Source organism: Glycine max, chromosome 5 (genome assembly GCF_000004515.6).
Source record: "Glycine max cultivar Williams 82 chromosome 5, Glycine_max_v4.0, whole genome shotgun sequence".
NCBI lineage: Eukaryota > Viridiplantae > Streptophyta > Magnoliopsida > Fabales > Fabaceae > Glycine > Glycine max.
This window is the reverse complement of record NC_038241.2, coordinates 36,059,123-36,075,484: the sequence shown is the minus strand read 5'-3', so window position 1 is coordinate 36,075,484 and position 16,362 is coordinate 36,059,123. Positions and strand designations below refer to the sequence as shown.

The following is a 16,362-nucleotide window of genomic DNA, read 5'->3' as shown; positions in this document are numbered from 1 at the left end:
ACTTGAATATTTTCATGAAATTACACTTGAAGAAATCAGAGGTGTGTTCTAACTTTGGTGCAACTGAATGCTTGTCCAAACATCAGCTTAGACAAGGAGAGAAAAGCTTTAAGGACTTGTACATCATAAATATTTAATTAATTAGATTATATAATGGTATAAGTTAGAACACTAAAATAATTTTTAAAAGGTCAATAATATTAACTTCTTGATGCCAATACTTTTTGACAATTTAATCAAATCATTTGACTGATTTAGAATGTCTTGAATTTTAAGATAAAATATTCCTCTTCTTTGAATACCATATACAGTCACCATGTTACCATGTTCAGTCTAACAGCAGAAGTAAACCTAACCAAAGTTCTAATTAACCACAAGAGGACTTACTATGAATTTTGCAATGGAAGCATGGACCATGCTTTCTCCCCATATCTGTAATATTCCTTTTATCTGACGAATAGAAAAGTTATCAAAAAAGCAACACCAGACAAGCCTTGAAATGAAATCAACTTAAAGAACAAACTACAAAACTGTTACAAAATTCAAGTTGTAGGACTACCGGAAGAAAGAGAACAAATCTTCAGTCAACTTTAATAACATAAAAACATGAGATTTCATAATTTTTTTTACCTTTCCGTGCGTTTACCCACCCTTGTGATAGCTTCTATTCTCCCCTTTTGGTGATAGCTTCTATATTTTTCCTTTGTCTCCCTTTTTTTTATGCAATTGAGTCGTGCTTACATAAGTTATTTAAATTCATATGTTTGACAAGAATACATTGGAGTTTTTTACCATTTCATCATGGAAAGGAGGACAAGTAGCTCCACGCTTTGTAAATGTCCTTCTGTATCATCATATAGGTACAAAATTATGCAGCCGTTACCTTATGCAACGCAAATGAACTTTAATAGTCCATTAAAAAAATTAATATAAAGGAGAAAAACAATCAAAGGTGGTGTTGACTCTAAAGGATTAAAACTGTAAAAAAAATCATTAGATTGTTTGGTTGTTTGTTGAATTAGAAAGTCCATTTAATACTTAAAACATTGTAAATTTAATGAACTGTATATGTGAACTCTCTTTGCCCCATAATAATTAGACTCACTTTTCACATTATTTACATCATGATTATAGTTCTTTTTATTTCCAACATCAATCAAGTTTCATAACTTTTATATAAGTGAATTTAATAAGATAAATTTTACATCTTAAATTAGTAAAAAATAATTTCATATATATTCATGTCTCAAAATAAAAAATAATTATTGTTTTGGAAAGACTAAATTAATCCAAATCATCCATATGAGCTGATATTATAAAAAAAATAAAAACTTAAAGTGTAATATTAACACAAAATTATTTTCTTTAAAGGCAAAAGGTATAGTATTGATAATGATAAGGATGCAAATACACACCCCAATCCCAATCTGCACAAGAGGTACAAGTATTACATCAAAAAATCATTTCTCCTAAAGTTAACTTTCTGTCCCAAAAAATGTCATAGTTAACTTCTCTGAACATCAACAACATTTGAAGCACTGCAATGGCTCCAAACACTAGGAAGAGAAAAAAGGTTTATGGCAGCCAAAATATATACCCCCTAGATCACAGTCTTTACCCTTAAAAGCTATACTATTTCTATGGTTCCATATGCACACCAACAAGTAATATTGTGCCATATAAAATGTTTTCATCTATGGCTTTTCCTCCCTCTCATGTAAAACCTAAACTGAGAGTATGACTGGGAAACCTCCTCGGGGGAAACATTTTTTATCCCCATCCATTTAAACGTTTCACACCATATTCTTGACTTGAAGTATCTCTCTCATTCTTTAACCAATAGAGACAAGTAGAAAAATATTTTTGTTAAGCACTATAAACAAGAGTATTTTTCTCTAATTTTTTTTTATTCTTATCAAAAAATTAATTTTTAAAAGAAAAAATATTGATATTTAGAAGGTTTAGAATTTTTTTTACTACACTCAATCGGAACAGACAGATTGTTGTATCTTAAGAGATGAACACAATCAAATTTTTCAAACCCAAACTATTTAAATCTTTTCCTTTAAAATTATTTCTTTATATTTATTGTATGTTACATTACATTGTTAATTCATGTTCTATCACATTCTAAAGTTTTATTATTATTATTTTATTTAATTTGAGACTTTACATTTTCTTCTCATTTATTTTATTTTAATTTCTAAGAAGAATCCGAGTTTGGAATGGTAACTCCTTGTCTTTGTAGTTGTTCACATGTTGGCAGCCGGTCTAAGAGCAATCTCCAGGCAAAGGTGAGGACCTTTGAAGGTGCTTCACTAGCTGAACAATAACCCCTTGGAGTTTTGTGATCAAGTCCTCCAAAAGCTTCTCTTCCCACGAAAACAAATGTTGAAACCATGTCCACTTCCATGTGTTTCTGGAATTGGTATCAGCAAGCATATCTGCAATAGTCGCTTCTTTATTTGTAGCAACTTGAAACAATCTAGGGTGCATATCCTTAAGACACAGATTATCAAGTCATTTGTGGCTCCAAAAAGCGGTTTGATTACCACTCCCAACCTTCCTCTGAACAAGATCCTCGAACCATCCATATACACCTTCAAACCTGTAACTCGTATCCTGAATGTCCCTCCACCATTGTGATGCATTTGGCCAGCTTCTTCTAGATAACGACATAACATCTGCTTTGCCGTATTTATAACACAGTAAAGGATACCACAGAAACTCCTTATCATTGAGAGTTCTCCACTTCCACTTTGAGAGCAAGCTAATACTAAGCTCCAGCCCTGGTGGTGGTGGCAGGTTGTAGTACAGTATATGCAAGGGAAAGGTATCAAAAGATCGGCAAATTTCCTTTAAGGGGCTTGTTTTAAAAACAATTTACTAAATAAGGTCTGTTTTAAAACAAATTGTAAAGGGGGTCTGTTATTTACGTGGGTGTCGTCATTATTACTGACGGGACAAGGCTGACTAGGAGAGAAGAAGGCATACCGCCATTGGTGCTGGCGGGACAGGGAGGGAGGAGAGAGACCCGTCATTGGCACTGGCGGGGGACATGCTAACGTGGGCAGTCCCGCCATTGGTTAAGAGAAAGTCTAAGATCTATTGGATATTTTGAAAGATACTTCTTTTACTGGCTGGTAAGATGGAAAACAAAATTGAAGGTTGATGTTTTGAGTTGACGTGGGAATTTTGAGCAAAAAAGAGGGGAGAAATGGAATGGGTTGCTAATGATATGTAATTAATATAGTAATGTATATTACAATTCTACGGTGTAATGTTATGCTTGCAGGGTTGGACTTTTTCTGTAATAAGGTTGGGTACCCTTGTACCCTAGTTAATATATATATATTTTTCTTACGATGATAAAAAAAATAAAAAATGTTAAAAAAAATAGAAACAGATCCGTATGCAGTGCAGCACTGTCCGGAAGAAATTTCCAGTGCTTCCCATCTGCAAGGGAACCTTCAACTTCTCTTACGCTTAAATTCCTAATTTTGAATTGCAATATTTTTGTCATACAGATATATTTGCATTGCAAAAATATATAATACAGAAAAGGAAAACATTTGTAATCTTTTTTTGTCTTTGGGTTTTTAATATGCTTGTTTTAGAAACAGTTTTCAAACATTGAAACCAGTTTCTTATAATGGTGTGGAATTTTTAATAAAACAGTTTTTAAAACTAAAAGTTGAGAATATGATCAAACAGGCCCTAACTCACATCCTTCAGTTCAAGTTGACATAAGACAATCATTATTCCAAAGTATGCCGATTTCATATTGGTCTATAGTACTTATCAAATCATACATGACTTCTAATCATCTCATGAAACACAAACACCTAGTGCAGAGACATAATTTAAGTCTTGAGAAAGGTTCATACAAAAGTTTAATTCAAAAAGTTCAATATTCAAAAGCAAGGTCACGTTTAGAGAAACTTAAAGATTCTCAAACATATTCATGAAGGGTATACATAAATGAATCCTTCTATGCAGAAGCATCTTCTGGTTTAAGAAGAATGCATCCAAGCCCTATTTCGTTACAAGGTATGAAGTTATTGACGTTATCAATCAATAAGACCTCTTCTGATTCTTGGGATGACTGATCATTTGAGTTCTCTTCATTTTTCCACATCATGAGAAGTTGTTCATGAAACCTTTGGATTGATGTTGTCATCCGTACTACGCGTGAACGTTTCCTTGATGGAACATAAGGATTCCACATAACATGGATTTTTCCACCTAACAAAAAATACTAATTTATATATAAGAAGCATTCACACAACAAAATATTCATAGAAGTTAACTTAATATATTTACTAGTAGCATTACTTGAATCTGTAGCATAGCTTGAACCTTGGAGAACATTGTTTCTACCCTCTAGATTTTTAAGGTTATCAAGATACTCAGGTTTAAAATGGTTGGGAAAATAGTTCTGAAGGCCAATGCTTCCCCATTTGGTGTATCTTAGTCCACATGCGTTGCACAACACTGACTTGTCTTCTGGTCCACTACGCCAATGTGGAGAAGCTGATGAAACCATATATATATGTTGGTGACGGGCTCAAACATTAGAGAAGATGTTTTGAACAAAATAATTTATATAAAATAGGAATGTTTATTTTGTTTGTTCATTCTTAAGGGCTACAAGCGCCTATAGTTGTAGTTTATAGAGACATGATAGTTTTGAAGCGTCTTAATTTATCATACATAACTTTCTGTAGAGACACAACTATTTCTAATTGCACTTTGTATGTTGATTCAAATGAAAGAAACAAAATAAACACATGTACGTGATTCTTAAGGTTACCTAATTATTTTGAATTATAATACATGTTATGTCCATATATTTAAACGAACAAACTTGTTTGCAATAATATATGTCTATTTATTTCAAGTTAATTAATAACGTATGCTTTTTCATAGGGCCGCGCAATAATTCTAAAAACATGTGTCTATTTATTCATATATAGGTAATTAGATAAATGCGCCATGTTTTACATCACTAATTACAAATCACAACACGTCATGTTCTAGAAGGTTTGGGAAACCAAAAACTGCACACGTACCCTACCCATAAATCAATTAAAAATTCAAAATAATTCTTAAATAATAGATAAAAAATTTCGATTATATGTTTCTTTGGGTACCTACAGAAATTCATTAAACGTGTGTTTACACACTACTCACTAGCAAACATAGAAGGTAGAAAACACATAGGATATATAATATAATATATAAAATTAATATTTTTTATACAAATAAGAGAGGAATTCTCTCTTAATATATATATATATATATATATAAAATGAAGGAAACAAAGTATTTTGGTTTACGCATTTGTTTTTTCCTTTTACTCCTGTAATTATCTTTTTTATCCATATAACTATTCACTTCAATCAAGGCACACTCCACTTACATCTGGAAAACTATCCACTATTATTTAACTTTTATTATCTTTTTTATTATTTTTATTTTTCGAAAATTATAGAGGCAGAGTGTTACTTTTTCCCTTACTCATGAATAATAGTGGTTCTCAACATATATTCCTTCACCTTCGAAGCCCTTGGCAGAGGTAAGAGTATTCATTCCAAGATTATTATTTTTTTGGAGAAGCTATTAGGATCACAAAATCCTCTATCATGACAGGAGCATACAAATTTGATTAGGAAAAACTCTTTAGTTGAGCTAGAAGATGGTGATAGCCATGGAAACAAAGTTCTACATTGATGATGATAGTAGTAGGAACTATGGTTGCCATAGAAGGATGTTGTGATTGTCAAACACCTAGGGAAAAGTATTAACTTTCTTACAATGTGTGATCGTCTGAAGACAATTTGGTGTAGATGTAGTTGACATTAGGCTTGATGTTTTTTTTATGGTCAACTTTTATTTAGCTGAGGATAGAGAAAATGTTATGGTAATGATCCTTGAATGATTTATTATAATCGATCACTATCTCATTGGTCATGGATGTCCGACTTCATAGCATCCAAGATGTACATCAATATATAACACCCAAGTCTAGATAGTGTGTCCCTGTTTAGGCAAGAAATATTATGATGAGTGTTTGTTAGCATTGGCTATTGGTCGGTCAGTGTAAGGGGACATAAATCATCATTGACACAGTTAGAGGGAGGTTTGCCATGGTGAGTATGGAAATGGATTTGAGCCATCTAATAGTGGGATATTTATGGTTTCATAACAGATGGTTTAATGTTGAATATGAAGGATTGCACTCAATTAATTTGCAAATGTTACAATCTATATGGTCATGTGATACGTAGTCGTGCGCAACAGAAGATGAAGGAAGTCTCACTATTGGCGACTGCCTAAGGTGGAGGGGAGACAAATTTGAACGAGGGAACATGGGTTTGCCCTAATCCGCTGAATGGCAATCATGTTAATTAAGTTATGGAAGATCTGTATAGGGATTGGTTTAGTAAAAAAAAGGAAAGTGAAATCATAAGGTTTCAAATCATACATTTAATTAACATGATCGCGTTGTTAGATTTAGCATGGGCAGATCATAGGCTTTCTTCGAGAGCTATAATAACTTTATTTTAAGTTATTAAGGGGCATTTATTGGCTGAGTTTGACTAAACTCTTTCCCCAATCAGACCAAAATTCTACTATTAATTGGCTCAGGTTTCTATAATTTTATTATCAAATTCAAATCAAATCAATCCAATAAAAAACTAATTTACATTGAATTAATTGGGTTTAAATATTTAAAATTATTATTTGTTATTTATAAAAATGAGAATTATTTAGAATTTTGTTTTTTTGCCTAGAGTTTTACATCACATATATATGGAGTGCAAAACGGATCACAATATCACAACAGTTTGACACTATAGTACATTAATTAACTAAATTTTAACTAAATAAAATAATTTATTTATAATGCTTTATAATTAGAAAATAACTTATAGTTAAATATATATATATTATAATGTGAATAGTAGATTTTAGTCAAAGTATATATATGGGTATCTTAATTATAAATAAGGATGTAATTATTGAAATTGCTACTTTAATTTCGTGTGAGATTTTGACTCTATAAAATTGTGTAAGGTAGAGGCATCTTTAGTGCTTTAATTTGTATTTCTTAATTTAATAATAATAAGAAGAAATTTAATTATGTACCACGGATCTGGTTGGATCATGGATTAAAAAAACAAAACTAACGAGTTTGAACTAGTTGAGTTATGTTTGATCTGAATCTTCAAAATATTTAACAAAAGAAATGAACAGAACAAATATTCTAAGAACAAGGAGAGGACTTACACTTAATGCCGCAGTGGAAGCATGGACCATTCCTTTTCGCCATATCCGCGAATTTCCTTTTGTCTTACAAATAGAATTTTAGTTATCAGAAAAGCAACTCCACAAAATCCTTGAAACTAAAAGAACAAGTAAAAAAATTGTTAAATGGAACGAAGAGAACAAAACTTCAAGTCAAATTACATACATTCTTTACTCTTCCTTTCTGTCTTTCTTTTATGTTTAGGTGATACTTCTTTCTATTTTTCTCTCCTCTCTTCTATTGTTTTGTTCTTATGCAATTGAACTGTGCTAACTGAAATTTAAATTCGCATGAAGAGAGAGCGACAAGTTGCTTACATGCCCTGTAAATTCTTATCTGCATCATCATATAAGTCCAAAACGATGAAGCCGTTACCTTTGACAATACACACGAACTTTAATGGTAGATTAAAAAAATATTGTAATATAAAGAAGAGAAAGAAAGGTGGCAGAGGATTACAGCTCTAAAAACATTTAACATTATTATTATATATATATATATATATATATATATATATATATATATTAAATATAATATACTAAATTTTAATAATATTATTAAATGTTATATGTTATAAATTGATATAATAAATTATATTAATATTATTAATTTTTATATGCATTAAATATAATATATTGATTGAATTTAATAAATGTATATTAAACGTATAACTTGTTAAATGAATAAAAAAAGAATTTATCTGTAAGAATAAATTTTTGTATATCAACTTATGCACAATTCTCAATGAGTTATATTCTTTTAGTGTTAAATGAATAGATATGCATATATGTGTGTTCAAGTATTTGCATATATTTATCAATTTATATGCATTATTATTTAATATTAATATTATAAATTTAGTAATTATTAGTATTTAATAGGATTCCATTTGTATTATTTCATAGGATATAATTAATTTGTTTCCTATAAAAATAAGGTGTTCTTAATTTTAATTCTTTAAATTTTTTTTAGTTTTAGTCCTTTAAAGATTTAAAATTTTTGCTTATAGTTCCTATTGTCAAGCAATTACATTAATTGATAAAGTAACAAGAATATTTGTAACTCATTGACTTATTATATCATATATTATCTATTCACATATTATTGATAAAGTCTAATAGGATAATCACATATTATTTTTTGGTAAATTGTAACTTTATATTATTATTTATTCAAAATGGCTAATGGTGTTTGACTAGTTGATGAAAGATTTTAGAACGAAGTTTAAAAAAACATTACATATGTGTTAACATAGCAACTCAATGAATTGTCAATGTCACTATTATGTCATAATTAACATTATTATTTTGATATCAAAGAATAAAACAAAAAAAAAATCTTTAATGGACTACTTTTCTTAAAATGACTAAAATTAAAAAGCACCCTAATTTATAGAGATAAAAAAATCTTTGTTTTTTTATCACAAGAATCGAAGACAAATACTAGAAAGCATCTTAACTCACATATCATGTTCAACCAACTGAATTAAATCTTCTTTGTACGAAAATTTATTTAAGATTTAATATTAAATTATTATTAATTTTAATATTATATATAAATGTATATGTATTAATATTTAATTATTATTAACTCACATATCATGTTCAACTAACTGAATTAAATCTCCACGAAAACTTATTTAAGATTTAATATTAAATTATTATTAATTTTAATATTATATATAAATGTATATGTATTAATATTTAATTATTATTACTACATAAGTATTAATTTATTAGTATTTAATTTAGTAATTATTAAATGCTAATAAATCTTAAAATTAAATATTTAATAATAGAAAATTATAAATTATATCTTATGAAATACTAAAAAAATTAATAGTTATTCAAAAATATACTAGACCAAGCTCACTGAGGCTGGACAATTGGTTAAGGGGATTCTATGTTGTGGGGATGTGAGGACTACTATCAATATTGTATTAATAACACATACTAAAAAAATTTAATCACAATTATTTTAAAATTTTAAAGTTAACGAAAAACTAATATTTTTTTAAAAAATGAAACATTTAAAACTTTTTTAAAATATAAAATATTAAAATAAAAACTTTTAAAACTTAATAAACCAAAATAAAAATTACTAAATATAAAAAACCAAAAATGATATTTAGCCTACGAAAAACTAAAATAGTTTTCAATCCATATTCTCGTGCTAAATTTTTTATCTCCAAAAAAAATAAAAAGTTGTATTAACGGTCAACCAGAATAATGATGACTTGTTCTTCTTTTCAATTCGTATGTATTTAATTATTTGTCTCTAGACGTTAATTTAATAATTAAGATCTTATCTTCACATTACTGAAGACTGAAGTAGTATCTCGATCAGTAGATTGAGTTGTTTTTTATTATTTAGTATGGGGTTTAATTGATTAAGCTCATATGCATGAATGACGTGTGGTATGTACAAAAAAAATTGCAACATTTTTTCTTTTCATAGATTTAGCAAAAGAGGAAAAAGCTTGATTGAGTTTTAGTTTCTATATATATATATATATATATATATATATATAAAAGTCATATTGTATTAGAAATTAAACGATAAAAAAATTGTACCTTCAAATAGCATTTTTATCATAGGAGGTTTAAAAACAGGTATATAATAAGGAAAAATAAAAGGCTTTGGAGGGGCCATGAAAAAATAATATTCTACCTCCAGGCTCCAGTCCTAGATATAATAAAGATAGGATAAATCATCAAAATCAATAAAATGGATTTAAATTAATTATTTTTAATTCATACTACTAGCTATAAATTTAAATTTATTTCAAAAACACCTTTAAATATAAATGTTATAAGTCATACTCATATTTAATTGTCAATACCCAAAATCTAATAAATTAATATCTAGTAAATAAAATTAATAATAAGTTAAGAGTATAAAAAATTAATTCTAAATAAGTTTAAAAATTAATTATTAACTCTTAAAGACTAAAGAAAGTTATAATTTGTTATATATATATATATATATATATATATATATATATATATATATATATATATATATATATATATATATGGATTTGCTTATGCATTCATACTTTTTTTAATATGAGTGTATTTTAAATAGGAATATTATAGTATTTTATTACTTATTAAAAAAATATTTTCTCTTTCTTTTCCATCCTCGCTGCTCGTAGCAAATATTTTCTCTCTCTCTGCCCCACTCTGTCATCATGTTGCAACCTGTAACTTTGGTTTTGATTTCATTCTTTCAACCTCAAATTTAGTTCTTCAACCTGGATTATACGTTTAATCACTCTAATTGGAAGTAATGAAAAATGAGAGAATCCTAATTACTCAAGAAATTAAAATTTCTACTAATTACTCCAATTTGAAGACACTATTTGTTGATCTTTTTTTACCCAATTTGGAGACAATAACCAAATCCTATTTTTATTAACCGAACCACCTGGATTTTGATTGCGAAGATGAATCTCTGCAAAACTCTACATCCATTCATCAAAAAGTATCCTAAGGGGAGTTGCACATAAACCTTACTGCAACCAATTAATCTCTATAGAGTTGGTAGTCAATGATTTTTCCTTAAATATTTCTTTATTGCTGTGGAGTCATTACCACTTATTTACACCAACATGAAGTGTCTTAATTTTACATACATAACTTTTGGAGAGATACAATGGTTTTTAGGGTATACTTTTTTTTATGTATCGACATGGAACTCAAGTAAAAAAAAAAATACAATAATTCAAATACATGTTCAACTAACTAAACAAATTCCTTGATGTAATAATAAAAATAATTTGTGAGAAAAATACATACATGATATATTCTTAATTAGTATATATTCATTTTGAATTAAAAAAAAAAGACATATTAATATAATTTTTAATATCGTGTCCATATTTAAAATGAACAAATATGTCCGAAGTATTGATATGTGTCTATAGTTGGTTTCAAATTCATAATACATGTCTTTTCATACAGGGGCACAGTAATTCTCAAGAACATGGATTGGTTATCATAAATCATAATTTGTGATATTCCATAAAGGTTTTGGAAACAAAAAGAAAAATCCTCTCCACCCTACACATAAGTCATTAAAAATTGAAAACAATTCTTAAACAAATAAATTTGTCAGTAATATATTTGTTTGCAACCAATTGGGTGCCCACGGAAAATATTAAACGTGTATCTACAGTATCATTAGCAACTATAGAGTACATAAAATGTTAAATATTATAAACAAGACAAATAATACAATATATAAAATTAATATAAACATACATAGAATAAAAATGTTAAATCTTGAAGAAATTTATATTTTAAAAATGAGCATAAGTTTATATAAAGATAATAAAATTCTAAAAAATATATAATTATATTATAATCATTTTTCATTATATTTAAAATTACTTAGGCATCCACGTCACGTGATGCACTTTAAAATGATGATTTATAAATTATGTAGAGGTTAATATCCATATTTTATTTCATAAATGAACACTAGGGATTGATCTTGTTAGTGGTAGGATGGTGACTCTATCATTTTTGAAAGACAGTTCTTATATTCTTAAAATTCTCCTTTGGTCTTCGTAAAAAAAAAAAAAAAAAAAAAAAAAAAAAAAAAAAAAAAAAAAACCCCCCTTTTTGAAAGGGGAATTTTACCAGTCCACCCTTAACCAAATTAATTAAAAAATATTTTGGAAAAAAAAACCGAAAAAATATGGTAAAAAATTTTATAATTTTTTTAAAGGATAAAATAGTGAGATAGAATGTAATTATATCAAGAAGTTGTCATAAATATATACAAAGTATTTTATCTAAAACATTTATGCACCTGTCAATTTTTTTCTCACATATTAATATTTTGGCAATAACATTTCATCAATCCGTCTTTTTTCATCATGAAGATATGTCACTTGAATTGAATTTGATCTTATTTGATATCAATTGCATGTAGCAATTTATTTATTTATTTTGTCAAAATGTATCAAATCGTTGAGTGTTACAATATTCTTAGACAGTTGCTGTATCCACTCTCTTTCTTTGCTTATTCATTCCCTTTTTCAATTTATTTCTCAAAAAATACATTCTCCTGATTATTTAGAGAAGGAGATTGAATAAGCAGAGAAGAATAGTGGATATACCAATTACCTATTCTTATGAGCTGTGGATTGAGTTTGAACATTATGTTGCAGCCCATTTCCTATTATGGGTGTCAAACTGATAGCAAACGAAAGGGAGGAATGGGCTTCAAACACTATATCCACATAAATGCTGCCTTTTAGGCTAAACAAGCCTGAGCTAGTACATAACTCTAACGCTTTATGGGTTCAAATGTTTAAAGGATTATATATTCTCTAATGTTGCATTTCTTAAAACTAAAAGGAGAAGGGGAGATTCTAGAATGAATTTGGCCAAGCATTATCTAAAGGAGAGATTCTAATTCTATCAAGAATCATGACATCACTTGTTTATTTACCGATTAACAGCATATCTCTTATGCTCTTAAAAATGTTAGACCTAATTCAATTCTAAAAATTAACTTAATAGGTAATTTATAAATTTTAATTTGAATTTATTTTTAATCGACGTAAAATTTGAATTTTTTTCAACAATATCAATTCAGATCTGACGGTTACAATTAGCTTGATCCAAGATCGTGAGATTCATAATATTATATAATACAGTTGTGATGTGATTCTTACCGCTGCTAACATACAGTTGATTTATAAATAAAATAAAATACAGACACTTTGAATTTCCAGCCGCTAGCTGTCAAGCAAGTAAAAAATCCAAGCAAAACAATTACTGCAACCAGCAATGTGTGTATTAACACAGGCAATAGAATGCAAAACAAAATATCTTATGAAACACCCAACATAAACATCCCCAATAATAAATTCAATTCAGCACAGTAGGAAGAACTATCTTCATTTTTTAAAGAAAAAGGCTGACACAGAGGTTTGAGTAAATTACACTAATTATCTGTGAGATTTCATGAAATTACACAAACACTTCTTAATTACTTTTTTCTGCCCCTATATTAACTCCTCTTAATTTTTGAAAAATATATACTGACATCCTTTTTATACATTACCCTAAAATCTTAGACTAATTCGAATGAAACGAACAAAAATCGAGATTGCAAAACAAGCACAGATCGTGTTTTGAACAATCACAAACAATTATAAACTTTAAGCTAACCGTAAGCCTAGCTCATACAATCAGCACCTAAACTTCCGTGCGTGTGTGCTTCTCTCACCTTCCATTAGATCTATCGTTTGGGTAAAATTCACTCAAAGATATAAATAATATTTTTTAAAAATGGTTGTAAGTTGTTGAATTTTTGCAGGATTGAACCATCCTAAAATTCGTCTCTCCCTCATATGGCCCATATTATGCTTATCGTTTTCCTAAGAAACTTGAGACTTTTAATTTCTTCTTTATTTTTTCTTGAGGTCTTTTGGTCCCAGAGTAGTAAATGTGACATGAAATTCCGCCGAAATTATGGACTGCAAATTACAGCAAGTAGCTATAATCTGGTCGTGGTCAATTATCATTGATTAATGGTAGAACATTTTAAAGGAAAAGGGTGGTAAGATGACCATGGTGGGAGGTTGGCACAGATTGTTTGGTATTCCGTCTTAGTAGGGAATGCGTTAGGCAGCACACAAAATTTCATGGCATGCCAAAAGATAAAAAGTTAAAACAAAATGAAGTCAATCCACTTTCTTACCATTTGGAACTTTGTATGGTGGAGTTTAACTTTAACCTCTATAAATATAGATATGATATAAATATGACATTTAATAAAAAAAATTAGATGAATAAGATATTTTTTAACAAAAGTTAAGAATTAATTGTTTAAGATGCTGAGATGTTCATATCTCAAATTAAAGTTATCATCATTAATAAAATTATATATCAATTATATCACACATATCATATCAATTATTAATATTAAAGTACGATCACAAGTTACGAAGAATCCTTAACAACTTGAATTAAGGCTGAAAACACGTACATCCAGAACTACTACGCATCGTGTAGGAGACTTCATTAGTTTCTGCCCTTTGTGACATGATCCTGGTTCTTTTATGATGGAAAATCTGTATGTTAGGATAAATAGCTTCATTAAGTATTGATTTATTTAATAAATTTATCACATGAGAGCTTATATTATAAGTTAACCATATAAAAACAAGTTAAGAAATCATTGTTTATGATTCTATATACGCTTATGATTCTAAATAGAAATCATGGTTTATACCACTAAATATTTCATATCAAGTAAAAAAAAAAAAATGTAGTCTACGGATAAAAAGTAATGAGTCTTAATAGGCAGACGCATGTGGCTTGGTGACAATTTCTCGGACAGGCATGGCATTTAGTAATTAATAAACCAACCACCCATTAAAGGTGTGGGCCCTCCCTGAGTTCTCCATTATAAAAGATTGGTTGGTATGCACTCAGCTCAAAAACAAATCTCCTTCTTGAACTCAAGGAGATGGCTCTGGGAAGAGGCAGTGCAGTGGTTCTACTACTTTGCTTCTTGCTGCTTCACTCTCAGATGGCTCGTGCTGCCACCTACACAGTTGGAGATTCTGGGGGTTGGACCTTTAACACTGTTGCCTGGCCCAAAGGAAAGCTCTTTCGGGCTGGTGACACACTTGGTCAGTTCCAATTATTCTATCTCATAAATCCCTCTTAAGTTCTTTTCATTTCTCAATTCCCAACCACCCACTAATTGATACCTCAATTCTTTGTTTTAAAGAAATTTATAATACCTCAAATCTGATTCTAATTAATATAAAAATATTTTGTTTTAATTTAACTTGTTAAGTTAAAAAAATTATTTTGGTTATTAAAGTATTTTTTGTTAGACTAATTAAACTGATCCTTTTGTCAGATTGTATATCAATAATATTAATTTTAACTGACGTGATAAATATTGATGATAAATACTGATGTGACATAACATTTTATAGTTTGTCACGTGTGACTAAATTGATTACATGAGTGTAATAAATTGATAATAAAAGTGACTTAATTATATAGATAAGTGAAGAGTGTGTTACTTAATTTTTATTATTAGGTAAAATTAATACAAGTCTCTTAAAAATATGTGAAGAGTTTGTTACAGTGTCTTCCATACAGTATATAACACATGGAAGAAGTTTCATTTTTGATAATTCTTTTATATAGCTAACTTTTGAAAGCATGTGATACATTTTGGTGTATGGGGTGCATCAGCTTTCAATTATAGCCCTGGGACTCACAATGTGGTGGCCGTGAACAAGGCTGGATATGATAGCTGCAAGACTCCAAGAGGAGCCAAAGTGTATAAGTCAGGGACGGATCAGATCAGACTTGCCAAGGGACAGAACTACTTCATCTGCAATTATGTTGGTCACTGCGAGTCTGGGATGAAAATTGCCATCAACGCTGCCTGAGTTTAATAATATGGTTAACTACCCATACATATTGTATTGTAATGCAAATTGCACCCTTTAGTGGGAAGTTAGCTCCTTTAAATAATGTTAAGAAAAAAAGTAGCTATGTGTGCTCTTCTATAAATGTCACTTATCTATAAAGAATAAATGTCGGCAGTCGGTGATCTCTCTCTCTCTCCCTCTCTACTCCTGTGTGTAGGTCTTACATCAGAACTTATAAGTTTAGTATAATACAAACTTGCTTAGGTCACTTTCATTTTCACACACTAAAAAACAACTTAAATATAATTATTGAATCATTTGGTAATATTTTAACGATTATATAATTATTTCATTTTTTAGAGATATTAGATAGAGAGTATAAGTGTCATATAATTTTTTTTTTATCATATTGGTAGGAAGTTGTTTACACTAGAAGTATAATTCATCTTCATTTGAAACAGTGAGTACATCTAAGATGAGTATTTTTTTCAATAAAGTTGATTTCTAATTAGGATTCAAATTCTAGATCATTTGATTAAGAAATATAAGTCACTACCTATTGTGTTAACAATATATTTAAGTGACATATATGGTTGATATAAAAAATCATAATATCATATATAATTATTAT

At 28.8% G+C, this 16,362-nt stretch overlaps 2 protein-coding genes across 2 annotated transcripts; one reads left to right on the top strand and one right to left on the bottom strand.

Annotated features, from left to right (window-relative positions):
* Positions 1 to 3,881: 3,881 nt before the first annotated feature.
* LOC102667887 (GATA transcription factor 17) lies at positions 3,882 to 7,432 on the bottom strand. Its single transcript, XM_006580167.4, has 3 exons — positions 7,294 to 7,432; positions 4,336 to 4,533; positions 3,882 to 4,245 (listed from the first exon to the last, which is right to left on the bottom strand). The coding sequence occupies exons 1-3, from the start codon at positions 7,334 to 7,336 to the stop codon at positions 3,992 to 3,994; spliced, it is 495 nt and encodes a 164-aa protein (XP_006580230.1). The 5' UTR covers positions 7,337 to 7,432; the 3' UTR covers positions 3,882 to 3,991.
* Positions 7,433 to 14,794: 7,362 nt separating this feature from the next.
* Positions 14,795 to 15,915, top strand: LOC100499869 (uncharacterized). The gene is made up of 2 exons (NM_001250241.2): positions 14,795 to 14,969; positions 15,550 to 15,915. Exons 1-2 carry the CDS (start codon positions 14,804 to 14,806, stop codon positions 15,747 to 15,749), a joined length of 366 nt encoding a protein of 121 aa, NP_001237170.1. The 5' UTR covers positions 14,795 to 14,803; the 3' UTR covers positions 15,750 to 15,915.
* The last annotated feature ends 447 nt before the right edge of the window (positions 15,916 to 16,362 follow it).

Excerpts from the sequence above, each read along its gene's own strand:
- LOC100499869 (NM_001250241.2), top strand. The coding sequence starts at position 14,804 with ATGGCTCTGGGAAGAGGCAGTGCAGTGGTTCTACTACTTTGCTTCTTG. Across the intron at positions 14,970-15,549 it reads TCGGGCTGGTGACACACTTG|CTTTCAATTATAGCCCTGGG; the intron begins GTCAGTTCCAAT and ends GGGGTGCATCAG.
- LOC102667887 (XM_006580167.4), bottom strand. The coding sequence starts at position 7,336 with ATGGCGAAAAGGAATGGTCCATGCTTCCACTGCGGCATTAAGT. Across the intron at positions 4,534-7,293 it reads CTTCCACTGCGGCATTAAGT|CTTCTCCACATTGGCGTAGT; the intron begins GTAAGTCCTCTC and ends TGGTTTCATCAG. Across the intron at positions 4,246-4,335 it reads AAGCTATGCTACAGATTCAA|GTGGAAAAATCCATGTTATG; the intron begins GTAATGCTACTA and ends ATTTTTTGTTAG.